Below are 17,504 nucleotides of genomic sequence, written 5' to 3'. Positions count from 1 at the left end.
ACATTTAATTATAAGCGATCGATAATCTATGTATATTTAGAACGTGAAAAGCGTTGATTTGACTGATTTTATGTTAATTGTCGTTATAAAACTGACAGCGAGTTAACTTTTTGTTAACAACTGTCACTAATTTTGAGTCCACTTTCTGAAAATACCCAACCGTATTCTCAAACAAAGCAGGCAGAGTACATGAAACTGCTTGTTTGTTACAATTGGCAATTAAGAGTTTGAAAGAAAAACGAAAAAAAAATGTGAGTGGAAATCCTTGCCAGCGTCTTTATTTCCCAGCTATAACTCAGCAACCTGCAAAACAAGGATGAACAGGGTACGTAGCCGAATGGCACAAACGCTCACGAAACGCTCTTAGATATCTATCCCTATCGCTCGTGCGTATTGGCGCGACAGAGCCAGACTACCTATCGCGGCGTTTCGTTTTCGTTTCGCGTCATAGAAATGCCATTCGGCTACGGGGCCGAGCACCTTCTGGGCGAGTTCGCTCCATTATGAGCCACGTTTTCGCCTCGGCTAGTCTGTGGCCGTGATTACTCGTGCTTACGCCCATTTATAGTAAAAAGTATGTTATTAAAAGTACAACGACTGTCAAAGACACATATCTCGTTATAACCAGTGACATTTTAAAATTCATTGACTCTGAGAAAATCGCTTTGTTCCCGAATAAGTTGAATAGGTTAAATCATAACATTCATAACATTTGGCTGAGCATGAGATAATAATATTGGTAGGTTATTTTTTCCAAGTTTATCATTTTTGCCTTTTATTTTAGAATGTTTCAAGTTTCTAGTGGGTTGGCAACGCGCATGTGACACCCCATGAGTTGCAGGCGTCCATAGGCTACGGTGACCGCTTTCCATCTGGCTGACCGTATGCTTGTTTGTCACCGACATAGTATAAAAATCTTTTTAAAGAAAAGGTTTTTAAAGGTTTTTTAAAGGTTATTTTGTAGTTGGTACCTATTAGTATAAAGATAGGCACCTATCTACTTTTCTTTAATAAAACGTTGAGTAATAAACTGTAATTATTTATTAGCTTCAGATAATTTTAATTATTACAAGAGGAAAAGACATTTACCATGTTTTGTCGAGACGAAGTTGTATGCCAAAATATTTTGGCACAGCCGTCTTACTGTACAGTGCTAAATGCGGTAAAATAAATAAGACATATTTATTACTAGAGCTAAAAGTTGTTTCAATGGACAATGCGGCCAGATTCATAAAGAAAACGAAATTATCATTTACTTTTAATTTTAAGGAAACCGGGTAAATACCGGGTAAATAGGTCTTAATTACTCGTATTAGGTAAATATTAAGTACCCAGTATAGAATATACGAATAGACGTAGGTAAATTGAAAATGTGAGATTGTTATGTCCTTGATTTTTTATATCATTTACAGGCAACGTGGAAAAAAATCGAGTATTTGAAATGTGTCCCCCACAGAACTCAATTTAGATAGAAGAAACAAATTCATATATTTGTATAGGGGCCGAGCGTGTCAAATTTTGTACTGAAGTTGATTCTTGCCTGTAATTTTAAATATGTCTCAGGCTCTTGATTGTTCATAATTTTTGTGTTGTTGCAATTGAATATCACGTAACGAGGCATTTTTTATGTTTTGGTTGACTTCAACTTACAAAAATTGACGCCCGAAAGCTGCAAGCTGCGAGTAAAGACGGACAACTCAGTGGATTTCACTGAGTTCATTTGACACGCTAAGTAGATACGTTTGCTTGATCTATGGTATATATGACATCTGTGGTGTCCCCCAATCGTAATTGCTCCGCTGAACCTTATTATTATTGACCAAGCTACAATCCGTACCAAAGAAAAACAAGAGCAGAAATTGTAATCTCTCAAATTCAACCATTAAAGCCGTTTCGTTCCGTTTAACGTAGTAAATCGAACTTTTTGCACCTATTACTGCCCGCACGCCGCCCCCATGAGAGCTCGCCGTATATCGCCGGAAACTCTGTCTCAGCATAATTTATACCTATGCCCCCTTATTCGTAAACGTTAAACGTTCACTAAAGTTATCCAGCCGATAAAGTTCGTCTGTTCCTTTCTATCACATCTACACCGTGTTTTTTTTTTGTTTTCCGTTAAATTCGACATGTCGTTAGGTTCGTTATTAGGAACCACCCTGTAAATCACTTTAGTTAAATTCGCAAAAAAAAAATTTTTTTTCATTGTTCATACATAATAAATGAATTAATTAGTGTGAGAGACCCTTAACAATAATATTCAAGTTAGTGTCAAGTGATTGACGGCACATGTCAAAACAAATAACATTGGGAAGTGGTAAAGGCTGTCATACACGTGTTCAGTAATTATTTTTATTTTTTTAATAACTCGATCACCGGTAGAGTTAAAACGCTAGTTTCTTAGAGAAATTAATTGTATTTCATCTAAAGAACCATCCCTTAAAGTTAACGGAATTCAATAAAAACAGGGTGTATAGTGTATACGTCGAAAAGGGACAAACTAACTTTATCGGCTTGATAATTTTAGTGAACGTTTATGAAAGGGGGTTGATCTTTGATACATTTTTAGTGATTATATGCGTTTGATTTGTTTTATCGTACACAGTCAAAACATATACTCACATTACAGACCATTAAATATACATAAAAAATAACACCAAAGAACGTTATCTCTCACATTCAGCCATTAAAGCCCGTTTAACGTAGTAAATCGACCTTTTTGTACCTATTACTACCCGCACGCCGTCCCCATGAGAGCTCGCCGTATATCGCCGGAGACGCTGCCTCAGCGTAATTTATACCTTTAGTACTTTGAGGATTTATTGGGTTGGTAAGAAAGTAATGAGCGATCGATTGAATTCCACATAAAAATTTTGAGAGAGTTCTAGAATCTTCTATGGTCGAAAGTATCGGCGAGTCGTTCTGATCACTGTGGTCACTGTGGTCTAAAAGTTCTGATCACTGTGGTCTAAAAGCTTCTTTCAATGAGAAAACAGAAGAAATTCCGCAAGATACTTTATGTAGGCCAATCTCTCAAAGGCTCCTAGATTTATTTAATCGTAATGTTACCAAACGATTATGTTGTCTTTCATGTACGCAAGAAAACCCAAATTGTTTGAGTTCTGATTTATTTAACTGCATTAAAAATGAATTTGATGTCTGTTTCACTAAAAATAAAGTAAAAAGCAGGACCAAGACTAAATTTAGCGACTGGGCTACGCCGGATATTCATAAGACAAGACGCCAACTCTACGACTTATACGATTTAAAAGCCACTGATAAAAGGCCGGAATTTCTGGAGCATGTTCGGAATTTTTCAAAATCTTTTAAGATGATGTGTGTCGCCGCGAAAGCTAATCACTTGTCTAAAAAGATCCTAAATTCTAGTGATAAGGTTAAAACTGCCTGGCAGGTGATCGGCAATGAAACTGGGAAACGTAAAATGAAGGATCCGCACTACAAGCTACGAATTGGTGACGCTTTAGTAAGTTCCGACCGTGAAGTGGCAGATTATTTTGAGCAGTTTTTCTCGAATATACCGGTAGAAACAACAAAGTCTCTTAATTCGTCGCCAGATGTCGCTGAAGAAATTTTGAAGAGAAATGTAGCGGAATGTACAGAATTCTTCAAATTTTCGTATATCACTCCGAACATAGTTCTTAAGACTTTTAGATCACTGAATTTAAAGAAAACTGAAGATCTATGGGGCCTGTCAGTCAAAGTTTTGCATTCCATTATTGAATCTATTGCACCATATTTAGCTGAGATTTTCAACAGATGCATTGATGTTGGCACTTTTCCAGATATTATGAAACATAGCAAAATTATCCCGTTGTTTAAATCAGGAACGAAGACAGATCCTACGAACTTTAGGCCGATTTCAATACTACCTGCATTAAGCAAAGTGTTTGAGAAACTTATTTTAAATCAACTGCTGTCGCATTTCAACAGAAATAAACTGCTTGATAGCAATCAATTTGGTTTTACCAAAGGTCGATCAACCACTGACGCTGGTGCGGTACTCCTAAAGCACATCTTTGACGCTTGGGAAAAAGCTCAAGATGCTGTTGGAATTTTCTGTGATCTGTCCAAGGCATTTGATTGCGTAGATCACGAAAATTTAAAACGAAAATTAAGCCACTACGGGATAAAAGCCGGTGCCCTCGACTTAGTCTCATCATATCTGTCGGATAGGACTCAGAGAGTAGTTATTAATGGAACTCATTCGGCGGGGTCCCCGGTAGCCCTCGGAGTGCCTCAAGGTTCAATTCTTGGTCCCTTTTTAGTATATATTAATGACCTACCCACTCTTGTTAAAGGCAGACATGATATAGTGTTATTTGCGGATGACACTTCTCTTATATTCAAAGTGAACAGGAAGGAAAATAGCTTCGACAGTATTAATGATGCCCTATCAACTATAGTTAACTGGTTTACGGCAAACAATCTACTTTTGAACGCCAAGAAAACCAAATGCATCAAGTTTGCGTTACCTAACGTCAAGCAGATAAATAACAGCAAAATCCAAATAAAAGGTGATACGCTGGAGTTTGAAGACCAAACTGTTTTCCTGGGAGTCACTTTAGACTCAAAACTGCAATGGCACGCACATATTGCTACTTTAGCTAACAAACTTAGTTCAGCTGCCTACGCAGTAAGGAGAATCAGACAGCTAACAAACGTAGAGACGGCCAGGCTGGTATACTTTGGTTACTTCCATAGTGTTATGTCGTATGGAATTCTGTTATGGGGTAAAGCCGCAGATATTCAGACGATATTTGTGCTGCAAAAGCGAGCTGTACGTTCCATATATGGACTGGGCGCTCGAGCTTCCCTAAGAGAGAAATTCAAAGAGGTGAACATTCTTACCGTTGCCTCTCAGTACATACTTGAGAATATTATGTATGCTAGGAAAAACATCCATGAATACAAGCTTAACAGTGATATCCATAACTATAACACTAGAAACAAACATAAACTTGCCGTGCCCTTCCACCGTCTCCGTAAGGTTAGTACGTCTTTCGTTGGGAACTGTACACGTTTTTATAACAAAATCCCCATTGATGTAGTGAACTTGCCACTCGGCAAATTTAAGTCACATGTTAAGCGCTGTTTGCTAGGTAAAGCTTACTATACGGTAAATGATTTTATAGATGATAAAAATGCCTTTAAGCCAGTAGCTTGATTATGGTAGCAGAAGTTTGTAATACAACCGTACTAGTATCCAGTAAAAATGACACAGCGTAATTTTTCTCATGTGATTGTATTGTATCATTAGTTATGTTAGTAGGACGCTTAGAGACCTTATACACCTCTAAGATTTTTGTTTTCATTATATAGCGTAGTAATATAAAATTTATTTAAAGTATGATAGTACACTGACCCTTAGAGACCTTTACATCTCTAAGTCACGTTGAGCATGTAATTAGTTATGTATAGCTATACTAGGCATTGTTGCCCTCTTTAATGTCACCTACAAGCTTAATGTCGTGTTTCACTGTGTCGATTTTTCTTTTGTCAATTTGCTGTTAGCTTGAACATGTCATGCTCGCTTAAAAGTCTTTGCTTACGGTGGCGTGTTGATCGGGTCGCCACCTTCCCGAATGGAGGTTGAGGGAGGCGATGGCTGAGATACGCGTCATACTCGTGAACGGGTGCTGTTTGTGGAGACTGGTCTGTTCAAGCTTACCTGGGCCACATGTTTTGTTAGATTATTTAACTTTACTTTTGAGCGGATTGCGAGACACTACATTCGGTTCTTGTAAGAATTAAACTTAAGTAAGTAATGTCTTAAGGATGACACTAGAGACCATCACGTTGTCGTTTAATTTAGTTAATTTTAGCTTTTGGACACTTAGAGACTTTATACATCTCTGAGATTTTGATTATATTTTATTTTAAAATAGATTCCTTACTTTAATGACCTTGTTGTCGTTTGATTAAGTTAATGTTAGTTTTTTGGACACTTAGAGACCTTATACATCTCTGAGATTTTGATTATATTTTTAAACTTAATTTGTAACCTTGATTGGCCCTTATTTGTAAACTTGATTTGTTCTTTAATGATTGACAACTAGAGACTTGTACATCTCTTGAAATGTGTAATTTAGCTGTTCATTTTCTGTATTTTTTTTTTGTATTATTTGACAAAGGTTTTTACTTTTAAATATTTTAATTTTATAAAATTTGACTCTTGGAGACGCTATACATCTCCATGGATTATTTGATTAAGTATAATATTTTTACTTGTAATATTCAGTCTTTTACAACTATTGAAGTATTATAGATTTCTTTTATCTTTGTATCTGTTTGCACTTTCTTTATGTATTGATTATAGTTAGTAATAATATGACATTTAGAGACTTTATACATCTCTAATTCTATATCAGTGTATAGCTACTTTGATTTATGATTAATATTAATTTTTAGTTAATATTTCTATTAATTTCATTTGTTTAACTTTAATGAATACTCTGTAATGTTGACATGTACGAAAAAGTGCCCCAGTGCGTGGCCTATTTGCTGAATAAATGACTTTTTTTGTAGTCTGGTCGACCGGTTTTGTAGCCAAATTAAAAACCTTAATTGAAGGAGATCAGAATCGTTAACAGCATGCTAAAGTTTTTTCTTACACGACAATGCTCGCCCACACATTGCAAAAGTGACTCAGCTAAAGCTATTGGAGCTAGGTTGGAAAGTGATACCTCATCCATCGTACTCTCCAGACTTGGCACCTACGGATTACGCATTGTTCAGATCGCTAAGCAATGCCTTGAATGAAAAAAAGTTCGATGATCAAGCCCATCTACGACAGTACATAGCTGAGTTTTTTGAATCTAAAGCTAAGAACTTCTTCGCCGATGCTATTCATTCTTTACCAGAACGATGGAGACAAGTAGTAGATAACGAAGGCCGTTAAATTTTTGATAAATGATTAAAATAATAAATTAAATAAAAATTACAATATTGGTTATGATTCGCTCATTACTTTCTTACCAACCCAATATAATCTTGTACTTAGCTGTGCTTTTTTATTTTGACAGATATTTAAGACCCGTTCACCACGAATGCTGTAAAGTGTTCTAAACGTCGGAATAAATATAATCCATTTCCATAATTTTATTTCATGAGATATTTTAGCTTTAATCTTACTTTTAGACGACCAGTCTGGCCTAGCACGTCACTATGCGTTAGTTTTGTTACGATGTTGTAGCATTAACAGGCAAGGTCACTACTCTGCCTGTTAATGCTAAGCCGCGGTACCGGGTTCGAATCCCGGTAAGGGCATTTATTTGTGTGATGAACACAGATATTTGTTCCTGAGTCATGGATGTTTTCTATGTATATTTATCTATATAAGTATGTATATCGTCGCCTAGCACCCATAGTACAAGCTTTGCTTAGTTTGGGGCTAGGTTGATCTGTATGAGGTGTCCCCCAATATTAAGTATATAAATAATATCATTTTAATGCTATGGCCATTTCTGGTAGACTTATCTATTTATTATGAGGGAATTGAAACAATTATTTTTTTACATATCGTCACTACTTTAAAAAAAACTTGTATCTTCGTCTGTCAATGAAAAGATAATTGTAGTAAGTATGTATGGAATGCATATAGACTTACTGCGTTTTAACTTTGAGGAGCAGCGTGAGATACGAGATTTTTTCAAAGTAGGGATAGTGACGATATTTTGGTTCAAATTATCCGTATAGTATTGATTTTTAACTAACTTTTAAATGTTCTCTCAGCGGATAAGCATCGTTATCTAGCGGGGCAATGCGGCCAGCCTTCTCACTTCTGGGCACCTTACTCATTAGTGAGGACCAGAGATGTACAAAATGGTTTTAAAAAAGCATTTAAATACAAAATGCAAAATACTTTTCAGATTTACTATTTCAAATGCAAAATACCAAATAGTTTTGAATTTTGTATTTCAAATGCTAAATGCAAAATAAGTATTTTTAAAATACCTTTTGACCAAATCTCAGATATTTTTATTTATTTTCGGTGTTAATAATCATGAGAAATAGAGTCACAATGCCGAACAAAAACGTCTAATACCATGGCACCTAATGAAAGTAATGAATGACATTTTGGTCATATTTATCAGTAGGCAATCAATAAATTATGTTATGTTATTTTATTTATTAATAACATAACAGAATTTATTGATCGCCTACTATTTTTAGGTATTTTTATACCTATTATACCTACTCACTTAAATAATGTAAAAAAACTAGAATAACGAAAAGAGAGCCATGGCTCCATTTTGTTGATTGTGCATCTAGTTCTTATATTTAATACCTATATCACCTAAATGCTCTTTATTTATTTTCATTCTAAAGCTTAGGATTTTTACAATAGGAATAATAACTCAACACTTAAAAGTAGGTAGGTAATTAAATCAAAATCAGTCATTAGCACTCAGCACCAGCAGTCCAGCAAACCATAAATCCGTTAAATCGTCGGCGTCAGTGGCGTCGCTTTCCATAGATAATATTCGTTTTCGTTTGACATTCACAGTGTCAAATTGACACTAGTCAGTCAGGCGCGCATGGCTAGCAGGTGCCTCTTTCGGTCAAATTCGGCAATACAAGCGTCATTTGTTCACATTTTGTTTGACTGGTAATGTTGGCTAAACTTAATTTAATCATAAAGTATTTTGCATTTTGAAATGCATATTAAAAATGCAAAATACATCTCAAAAAGTATTTCAAATAAAATACAAAATGTTTTTTACTAAAAGGCATTTAAATGCAAAATACAAAATAGGTATTTTGCATTTTGTATTTGCATTTTAAATAGAATTATTTCAAATAAATCGCATCTCTGGTGAGGACTTAGGTAAATTTTTATATTTGTAAGTTTTTAGTATAAGTGTTTTGTAAGTTTTTAACCCCCGACGCAAAAACGACGGGGTGTTATAAGTTTGACGTGTCTGTCTGTCTGTTTGTCTGTCTGTCTGTGTGTGTGTCTGTCTGTGGCATCGTAGCTCCCGAACGGATGAACCGATTTCGATTTAGTTTTTTTTTGTTTGAAAGCTGAGTTAGTCGAAAGTGTTCTTAGCTATGTTTTATGAAAATCGGTCCACTATGTCGCGGTCGGGGTGTTTTTCATAATTTTAATTTTGTGATTATTAGTATAAGTGTTTTTTGTAAGTTTTTGCTATGTCGTTGATTGTATTTTGAAATAAACTTTTAAATCAAACCTAACAAATTGTTAAATTTATACGCAACTTAAAACTCATATATTTTCTTCCTTATAGCACGAACTTGGTAATTTGTGTGTGTTTTTAGTAAAATATCCCACTTTGTACAAAGCGGCTTTATAGCAATCGACAAAAAATGGGACGTTTTCCCGTGCACACTCACATTTAAGGGGCTGACAACACCCAACTGCGCAAAATTGATGTTACTTGCGCAGATTTTTAAGACAAACTATTAGTTTTAGTAAGGCAAGTAAATTATATGTTATTATTCGTTATATTTCAACGAACATAGCCGTACTCGATACACGATTTAATGAAATCGGCTCAATAGAAAAAAATTCAAAGATTGGTCTCGAGTTCGTCGTTAAACGATTCTATGTCGTTCAATTATTCACTTAGTTGTCTTTAATTAAAACTACAATAACAAAAATATACATATCTAAAACACTAACGTAACATATTGCACAAATAATGCATCTTTCTATTTTATTTTAATATTTTTCCGTACTTTTCGTACCTAGCCGCCCTCTTTTAGTGACATCGCGATCTCACTTACTCCCATACGAATGAATAGACAGTGTACGCTAGCGTCAAGGTCATTGGGTGTTGTCAGCGTCTGCACTTTTATTAAAGTTGCACCACACCCTTAAGTTGTTCCATATACTAATTACCAACTAGTGCAACTAACAACTGTCTCTATATAAGAAAAACTAATTTCCGCAACACAAGGCACACCTAGCTTTTACCTGCATAGCTCCTAATTTAGTTATTTTTACAGGTGTCCATAACGCGGAGCACTTTGCACTTAAAACAAATGAATTTTTCCTCGTAACGTTGTTATGCTGTTTTTACAAGTTGTGTCACTTGTGTCTGTGCACCTGCGACCTCGGTTCTTGTTTTTATTTGTATGTTCTGTGTGGTTACAAATTTTATGAATGAAGTTTGAGTGACAAAAAAACTCAGTTTTGTCACATTTTTATTTAACACTAGCATTTGCCCGCGGCTTCGCCCGCGTTAAATTTGAAAATTGCGGAATGCTCTATACAAACTTCCACCCTCCCATTTTAGAGAAGTGGGGGGTTAGAAAGAGACAAAAATTACCCTATGTCACTTTCCATCCCTTCAACTATCCCCACTTAAAAAATCACGATAATTCGTCGCTCCGTTTTGACGTGAAGGACGGACAAACAGACAGACACACAAACTTTCCCATTTATAATATTAGTATGGATGAATTTTAAAATACGATTTGAAAGAGAATATGAAGGCGAGAATAGTTCTTATGTAAATGTTTTGTAATAAGTTGTCAAACGTCACAATTTTTTATGCATTTGTATGAATTAAAAACAAACAAAATTAATCAGTGTTCTTTTCCCTCACATTAGCTTCATATCGTCACAACTTTGAAAAAAACTTGTATCTTCTTCTGTCAATGAAAAGAAAAATGTAATAAGTATGTATGTAATGCATATAGACTTACTGCGATTTAACTTTAAGGAGCAGTGTGAGATACGAGATTTTTTCAAAGTAGTGACGATATACAGCGCGTAAACTTAATAAGGGCGATAAATGAAACCAGGCATATAATTCAATATTGTTATCATTAATTAAGAGGTGTTTTTGAGTTACTTTTAATTTTCACCCCATAATGAATTTTTGAAAAATTTCCCAGCAGCAATGTACTGTAAACGTGGTTGCGATGACAATCAATGACAACTGTCAACGAGCGGTTAACGCGAGTGTGTTTGCATTACGTTGCGGGCCGAATTATTTTGTATGGATAAAAAAAATATTTCAATTTTAAGTAAAAGTTATCTAATTCAAATTTTTATGTCCTATATTCACCACCGTTGAGAGGTTCGTCCGTATTAGGTTTACACCCTGTACATACTAAGATTTAAAAAATATCACAATCTAAAACAGTAGCAACCATGCCCTACTCAAATAACGCACCCGCGTCATCAGTTTACGACTCAAACGTACTGACTTACCCTTAGTATTTACGCCGCCATCTTTGATTTTTTTTCCTTTGAATTTCCTTTGATTTTTTACTTCCGATATCAGATCGGATAATGTGAAAAAGCACATCACAGAACCTATTCAGAGTACATGCAAGAATTTAAACTAATCGACCGGGTGGTCAGTAGGTGATTATTGGGAGTTTCAAATCAAAGATTTGAAAACTCCCAATATCACTTCATATTTAGGACTCGTACTCAGGTTTATTGGTGATTTAAAACTCCCAATAGGTTTTCAGATGATTTAAAACTCCTAATCGGCTTTCTCATGATTTGAAACTCTCAATAGGTTTTCAGATGATTTAAAACTCCTAATCGGCTTTCTCATGATTTGAAACTCTCAATAGGTTTTCTGATGATTTAAAACTCCTAATCGGCTTTCTCATGATTTGAAACTCTCAATAGGTTTTCTGATGGTTTAAAAAGCACACAAGGTTTACGATTGCATATTTAGAATTAGAACTTGTGAACTGTAAAAGCGCAATCAGATTTTTAACTTAACATTTCGGATTCGTTCATTTGATTGAAACAGATGAAGTATGGTGTTCGTTGTTAAATGGTCCATTTCGAAAATGTAAGCCGTAAAGTTAAGTTAGGTATGATATTAAATAGCAAAAGCTTAACGCAACACACTCTCCGAGGTGGCCAATCTCAGATGTGGTCTCTCTCAAGCGTTTGCTCGATTGACAGTGGCGTTTACACACAACGTGTCTGATCAGCTCGTCAGCGTCGCAGAACACGAATGGACCCCCAAAGTGTGAACTCTGGTGTAGTCGCGTTTTACATGCATCGATTGAGTTTGACCCCCTCCGGGTATGGGATTCCATATCTATCGACCGCGTAAATACAGAGATCCCCAAGTCTCGAATTCAACACTACATGCCTCGGTTGGCCAAGCCAAGGAATGGTTTACGTGTTGAGGTTGTCGGTCGTCACAACCCGACATACTACACATCACCATTTTTATTTATATGAAACATTGTAAAAACTTTATAAGTGTGATGTAGACCCAGTTATGCTATTGGCTGTTTCGGATTACGTACTCCCACGTCATATCTACTACGAATTTTGTAATATATGGTTTAAAATAACGTATATAAAATATGATCTTCTTTGACACCCATAACAAAGAGTTCAGTATAAATTAAAGGCTAGCGTATGTCATATACTGCACTTTGCAAAGCAGAACTTTTCATAAAGATATAAGGTTCAAATTTTGATTATATTAAAATCATGACATACATTGAACAGTATGCGAAATTGCAATCACTCATTTAGTTGTAATTTGAGTCAGTTTACCTGGTTGCTCACTCGCTATGTTTATCTTATAAAATGATCACGATTTACATGAATTATAAATGGTTTTGATATATAATAGATCTCAGTATACATATTTCAACTATATTGTGAGTGGTAAAACTCTAAAAATAATATCGTATTTATTCTCTATGTTTTAGTATGTTAAAAATAAAACAATTAATTTATCATGAAACCATTTTATTTAAGTAATGAGATATATTACAAGCACGACGACTAACTAAAAAGTAAAGTACATTTTATAACATAAAATTTTCTAATAATTACTCACTTCACTCAACTTTTTTACAATTTTTTCTACCAGACCTTCAGTTGCATTTAATAACTCATCATAGTCATCTTGAACAACATATTGTACTGTAACCCCATTAGATTCGATATTTGATTGCTCCAAATCGGATATACTGATTTTAATCAGACGCTTTCCTTTTGTAACCTTTCTGATGACATGGGAATTTAAACCCATTTCTTTTATTTTCCTCTTTCCTTTCTTAGCGATTTTCTTCTGACTTTTTGCTGGTGTACCTGATAATGGAATTTCTAAAGATGGATTCAGGAGCAAATCCTGGTATTTCAGGTACGCATCCATGTCTTGAGAATAATTGAGCGGATCATTCGGTTTTTCACAAACTTGCGAATAAAATGGTGTGGTTTCAGTCATTTCAGCAGCGTGGTTAATAGGTTGCGAGCCCTGTAAAAAAATATCAAGTTAAATATATTTCAACACCAAATAAAAGTACTCAAAGATACCAGAATATAATAAAAGTAAAATACATACCATTCTGATTTTGAAACTGATAATGCACCCGGCTTGAAATCTCGAACTGTTGTAATTTTAATTTGTTAAATGCTCTATTTATAACTTCGTAGTAACAAAATATAGTATAGCTATTAGCTATTATAGCTTGCACATTGAACGCGGTCTTAACGCGGCGACATTCGTTCTTGTTTCCGACAAAAGAAATATTACACTTTTGTTTTTCAATAATTAGCTGAGTTGAATATTATATTACAGTGATGATCAACCTTTGTATTATATTGGTTTCTTACTGTATTTTTGCAAATGTTGTAGTTTATGTTAGTTATAATTTGCTTTTAGGTTGTTAACTCATGACTTTACGTCAGTTTCGTTTTATTAATAAAACCCCTGGCTTATTCATTTCCTCTACTATTTTCTAACAAGTGCAAGTGTTACAGTGCGAGTTTTACGTACACGGAGAAATTCACCTTGAAACAATGTTCGTAAGTTTGTAATATTTTATTTAGCTATAAACTATTCTGAATATGGTGTTGAGTGATGTTTGTTCTCGATTAAATTTACCGATAAGTATCCTTCTAAGTAGCAGTTTTATGCGAGTTAAGTGCGTATTGGTATTAACTTTAACTTAAAATTTATAACCCTCGCTGGAGAGAGGTACAAGTACAACTGTGAAATCTCGTTCGACTGAACATAACAGAATCTTATTTTTTATTTTCAGGTCTGACTTTGAGTACCATGTAATCCAGTCTAAGAAAGACCTCGACTCTGAGGATGAATCTGGATCATTAAAGTATGTATTTTAATTAAATTTAAGATTTTATTGACTTATTATTAATTTTTGTTATTATTAATGATCTGATGGATAATCACTATGTATTGTAGGACTCAGAAGAAAACAACCAAAAGGAAAAACGCTTCTCAGATCCCGAAACGTGACGCGGGCTGGTCGCTGGACAGAAACGTCGTCGAAGAATGTGCTAGTAAAAGGTAATTAATTAAAACTGTGTTTGAAAACTTGTCTACAAATGCGAACTTTTTATTTATTTCTCTTTATTTATGAGAACTGGAAGTAATATAAAGTTTTTAATATTACAGCAAGAAGATCAAACCAAAGAAAACTGTGAAAAAGCACGCATCGTCCGTGTTAATAACTGATACGTTGCAGGACAGTGACACTGACCTTGATGAAGAAGACAAAACTAAAAGGTAATTAATTCAATTCAGTTATTTTATATGTAATACATATATTTACTTAACTAATTGTAATTAGCCTTTGAATCTAAACATTTTAAACCATAGTATTTAAATTCTTAAATGTTAAGTACTTACCTAATTAACTAATTATATTTTGTTGTATTCGATAATATAAATAAGTTTTTAATATTCCAGTACGACAACCAAGTCGAAGAAAGAGACACCTGATTGTAAGCCAGGCTGGTTTTCAAACTGGGGTGACGAAGGACATGTTGAAGCCCAGCGTCGAGCATCCGCTGCCAACTCTCTGTCGTCCGTGCTGATACGTCGCGTCCCAGGCGGCTACGTGCGTCGCACAGCTTCGTTAACCGGTGATCTTTTTATTGATCTTAAACTGTATAACGTAGTAGATATTCAAAACGTTCCATCTGAAGCCCGTTGGGAGAAAGCGCTGGTTAATTTTAAATATCGTGTGGATTCCGTTTCGGATATAGTAGATGGAATAAATAAGATTCTAAAGCGTTGTAAGGACGACTTTACAGATGAAGGAACCTTTTTCCCAGATAAAAAAAGCCAATAATCTTTAATCTTTTTTACGTCTAATTTAGTCTATTCCTATGTCAATAGGCAAAATGCCTCATAATAGCTCCATATTTTGTTCAGTGTGTGACATAAGTATTCCAAGTAAAGCCTTTTCTGCTCACTTGCGCACTAACTTGCATAAAAATAATAACTCTGTTCAATTAACTCCTGATATTGAAAAAATAAGCAGCGCTTTCCGTAGTAGAATAGCATCATACAGAGTGCGTGGACCAGAGAGTAGCCTCCATGACTCACCGGTAAAGTTTCTGTGCGCTCTTCGTAGACATATTAAACATATTCTCGAAGCGAGAAGGCTTGCTTTTGGATCTATAAAGGTTAACTTTGAACTGTTTGCTGAATTTGGTTTGCCGAAAAATGAAGCATGTGAAATTAAATCATTCGCTACGCAAAATATCATTTTACATCAGAGTTACGAATTTAAAGAAATATTTTCAACCATTTTGAACACATTGAGCACGAAAATTGATGAATTTCAAGAACGGGACAGTGGCTGGAGCTTTCTACGAAACTTATATCTCGAGATAAACATAAACAAATATAATCCTCTTAGAGCGTCTAGATTTATAGAATTACCAAAGTTAATAAAACATCGAAGAGCTTGTGTAAATATTAAAAACAATGAAAGTAGCACTATCTTCGAATGATGATAAACGAGTAATATTAAAAGACAATATTCACACACTTGCGTGGGGACATGCTTCATTTTTCTAAATATAGTTATATAGTGATATTTTAAAGGAAACTTTGAACTAATTTGTAAACACCTACTTTACTTTTTAAGTTAGCTATGCCAGTATGTATATTATTATTAAATAAACTTAAAAAAAAAAAAAAAAAAAGTTTTTCTTTTTTAAACCCACCATATTTATGTACAATGTTTAAATCAACTCAGGATACTTATGTTATGATCGTATACCTGTATCACGAGTACAATATCGTATCATGAGTTGATTTAAACATTGTTTTCAGGAGTATAATTTACAGGTTAATAAAATAATCATTTATATACATATATAAAATGCTAACGCTAATGTACGTATGTCCGGGGTATTTCTCTATCACTATCAATTCCAATCAACCCCCTGTTGGGGTGGTAAATACGCCTTGGTCTCTAGATGAAAGTAAGGGAGTTTGGTCGCGGTGGGTGGAAGTGGGTGGCTGTGGGTGGCGAAAATGTTAAAAAAATATATATCTGTCCTTCTTCTGTACTGTACATCTCTACTTCTGTATCACGCAATATAATTTTAAATGTGTCACGCAATATAAAAAATGTGGGTAAGGCATCTGTACTTATATATCTGTACTTCTGGAAAGTTCTAAAAATTTCTGAAATGATCTAGAAAAGTCCAGAATGTGTGTAAATGTTTCAATCGATATGGAATGTTCTAGAAAGTTCTAGATACTTCTGGAAAGTTCTAATATTTTCTAGAATAATCTAGAACGTTCCAAAATCTTCAAAACTGAATGTAGTTGATATAGAATGTTCTGGAAAGTTCTGATATTTTCTAGAATGATCTAAAACGTTCCAAAATGTGTAAAACTGAATGTATTTGATATAGAATGCTCTGGAAAATTCTAATATTTTCTAGAATGTTCTAGAACGTTCCAAAATGTGTTAAACTGAATGTAGTTGATATATAATGTTCTGGAAAGTTCTAATATTTTCTAGAATGTTCTAAAACGTTCCAAAATGTGTAAAACTGAATGTAGTTGATATAGAATGTTCTGGAAAGTTCTAATATTTTCTAGAATGATCTAGAACGTTCCAAAACGTGCAAAACTGAATGTAATTGATATAGAATATTCTGGAAAGTTCTGATATTTTCTAGAATGATCTAGAACGTTCCAAAATGTGCAAAACTGAATACAGTTGATATAGAATGCTCTGGAAAATTCTAATATTTTCTAGAATGTTCTAGAACGTTCCAAAACGTGCAAAACTGAATGTAATTGATATAGAATATTCTGGAAAGTTCTGATATTTTCTAGAATGATCTAGAACGTTCCAAAATGTGCAAAACTGAATACAGTTGATATAGAATGCTCTGGATAATTCTAATATTTTCTAGAATGTTCTAGAACGTTCCAAAATGTGTTAAACTGAATTAAGTTTTACATATTTATGAAATTTCTACATTATTCCATAAGTTTTCAGAACTTTCTAGAACATTCCATATCGATTGAAACATTTACACACATTCTGGACTTTTCTAGATCATTTCAGAAATTTTTAGAACATTCCAGAACATTCTTATGAACAACATTAAGTTTTACACGTTTTGGAACGTTCTAGAACATTCTAGAAAATATAAGAACTTTCCCGAACATTCTAAATCTAAATATATAAAAGAAGAAACTGACTGACTGACTGACTGGCTGACTAACATATCAACGCACAGCCGA

At 34.4% G+C, this 17,504-nt stretch overlaps 1 protein-coding gene across 1 annotated transcript; it reads left to right on the top strand.

Moving 5' to 3' along the window:
- The first annotated feature begins 3,328 nt into the window (after nt 1–3,328).
- LOC125227056 lies at nt 3,329–15,920 on the top strand. Its single transcript, XM_048131247.1, has 6 exons — nt 3,329–3,708; nt 13,670–13,786; nt 14,023–14,094; nt 14,187–14,291; nt 14,400–14,510; nt 14,694–15,920. Exons 1-6 carry the CDS (start codon nt 3,329–3,331, stop codon nt 15,076–15,078), a joined length of 1,170 nt encoding a protein of 389 aa, XP_047987204.1. The 3' UTR covers nt 15,079–15,920.
- The last annotated feature ends 1,584 nt before the right edge of the window (nt 15,921–17,504 follow it).

Source organism: Leguminivora glycinivorella, chromosome 6 (assembly GCF_023078275.1).
Source record: "Leguminivora glycinivorella isolate SPB_JAAS2020 chromosome 6, LegGlyc_1.1, whole genome shotgun sequence".
Classification (NCBI taxonomy): domain Eukaryota; kingdom Metazoa; phylum Arthropoda; class Insecta; order Lepidoptera; family Tortricidae; genus Leguminivora; species Leguminivora glycinivorella.
This window is presented reverse-complemented; position numbering and strand designations above follow the sequence as displayed.

Excerpts from the sequence above, each read along its gene's own strand:
- LOC125227056 (XM_048131247.1), top strand. The coding sequence starts at position 3,329 with ATGATGTGTGTCGCCGCGAAAGCTAATCACTTGTCTAAAAAGATCCTA. Across the intron at positions 13,787-14,022 it reads TTCACCTTGAAACAATGTTC|GTCTGACTTTGAGTACCATG; the intron begins GTAAGTTTGTAA and ends TTTTATTTTCAG. Across the intron at positions 14,511-14,693 it reads GAAGAAGACAAAACTAAAAG|TACGACAACCAAGTCGAAGA; the intron begins GTAATTAATTCA and ends TTAATATTCCAG.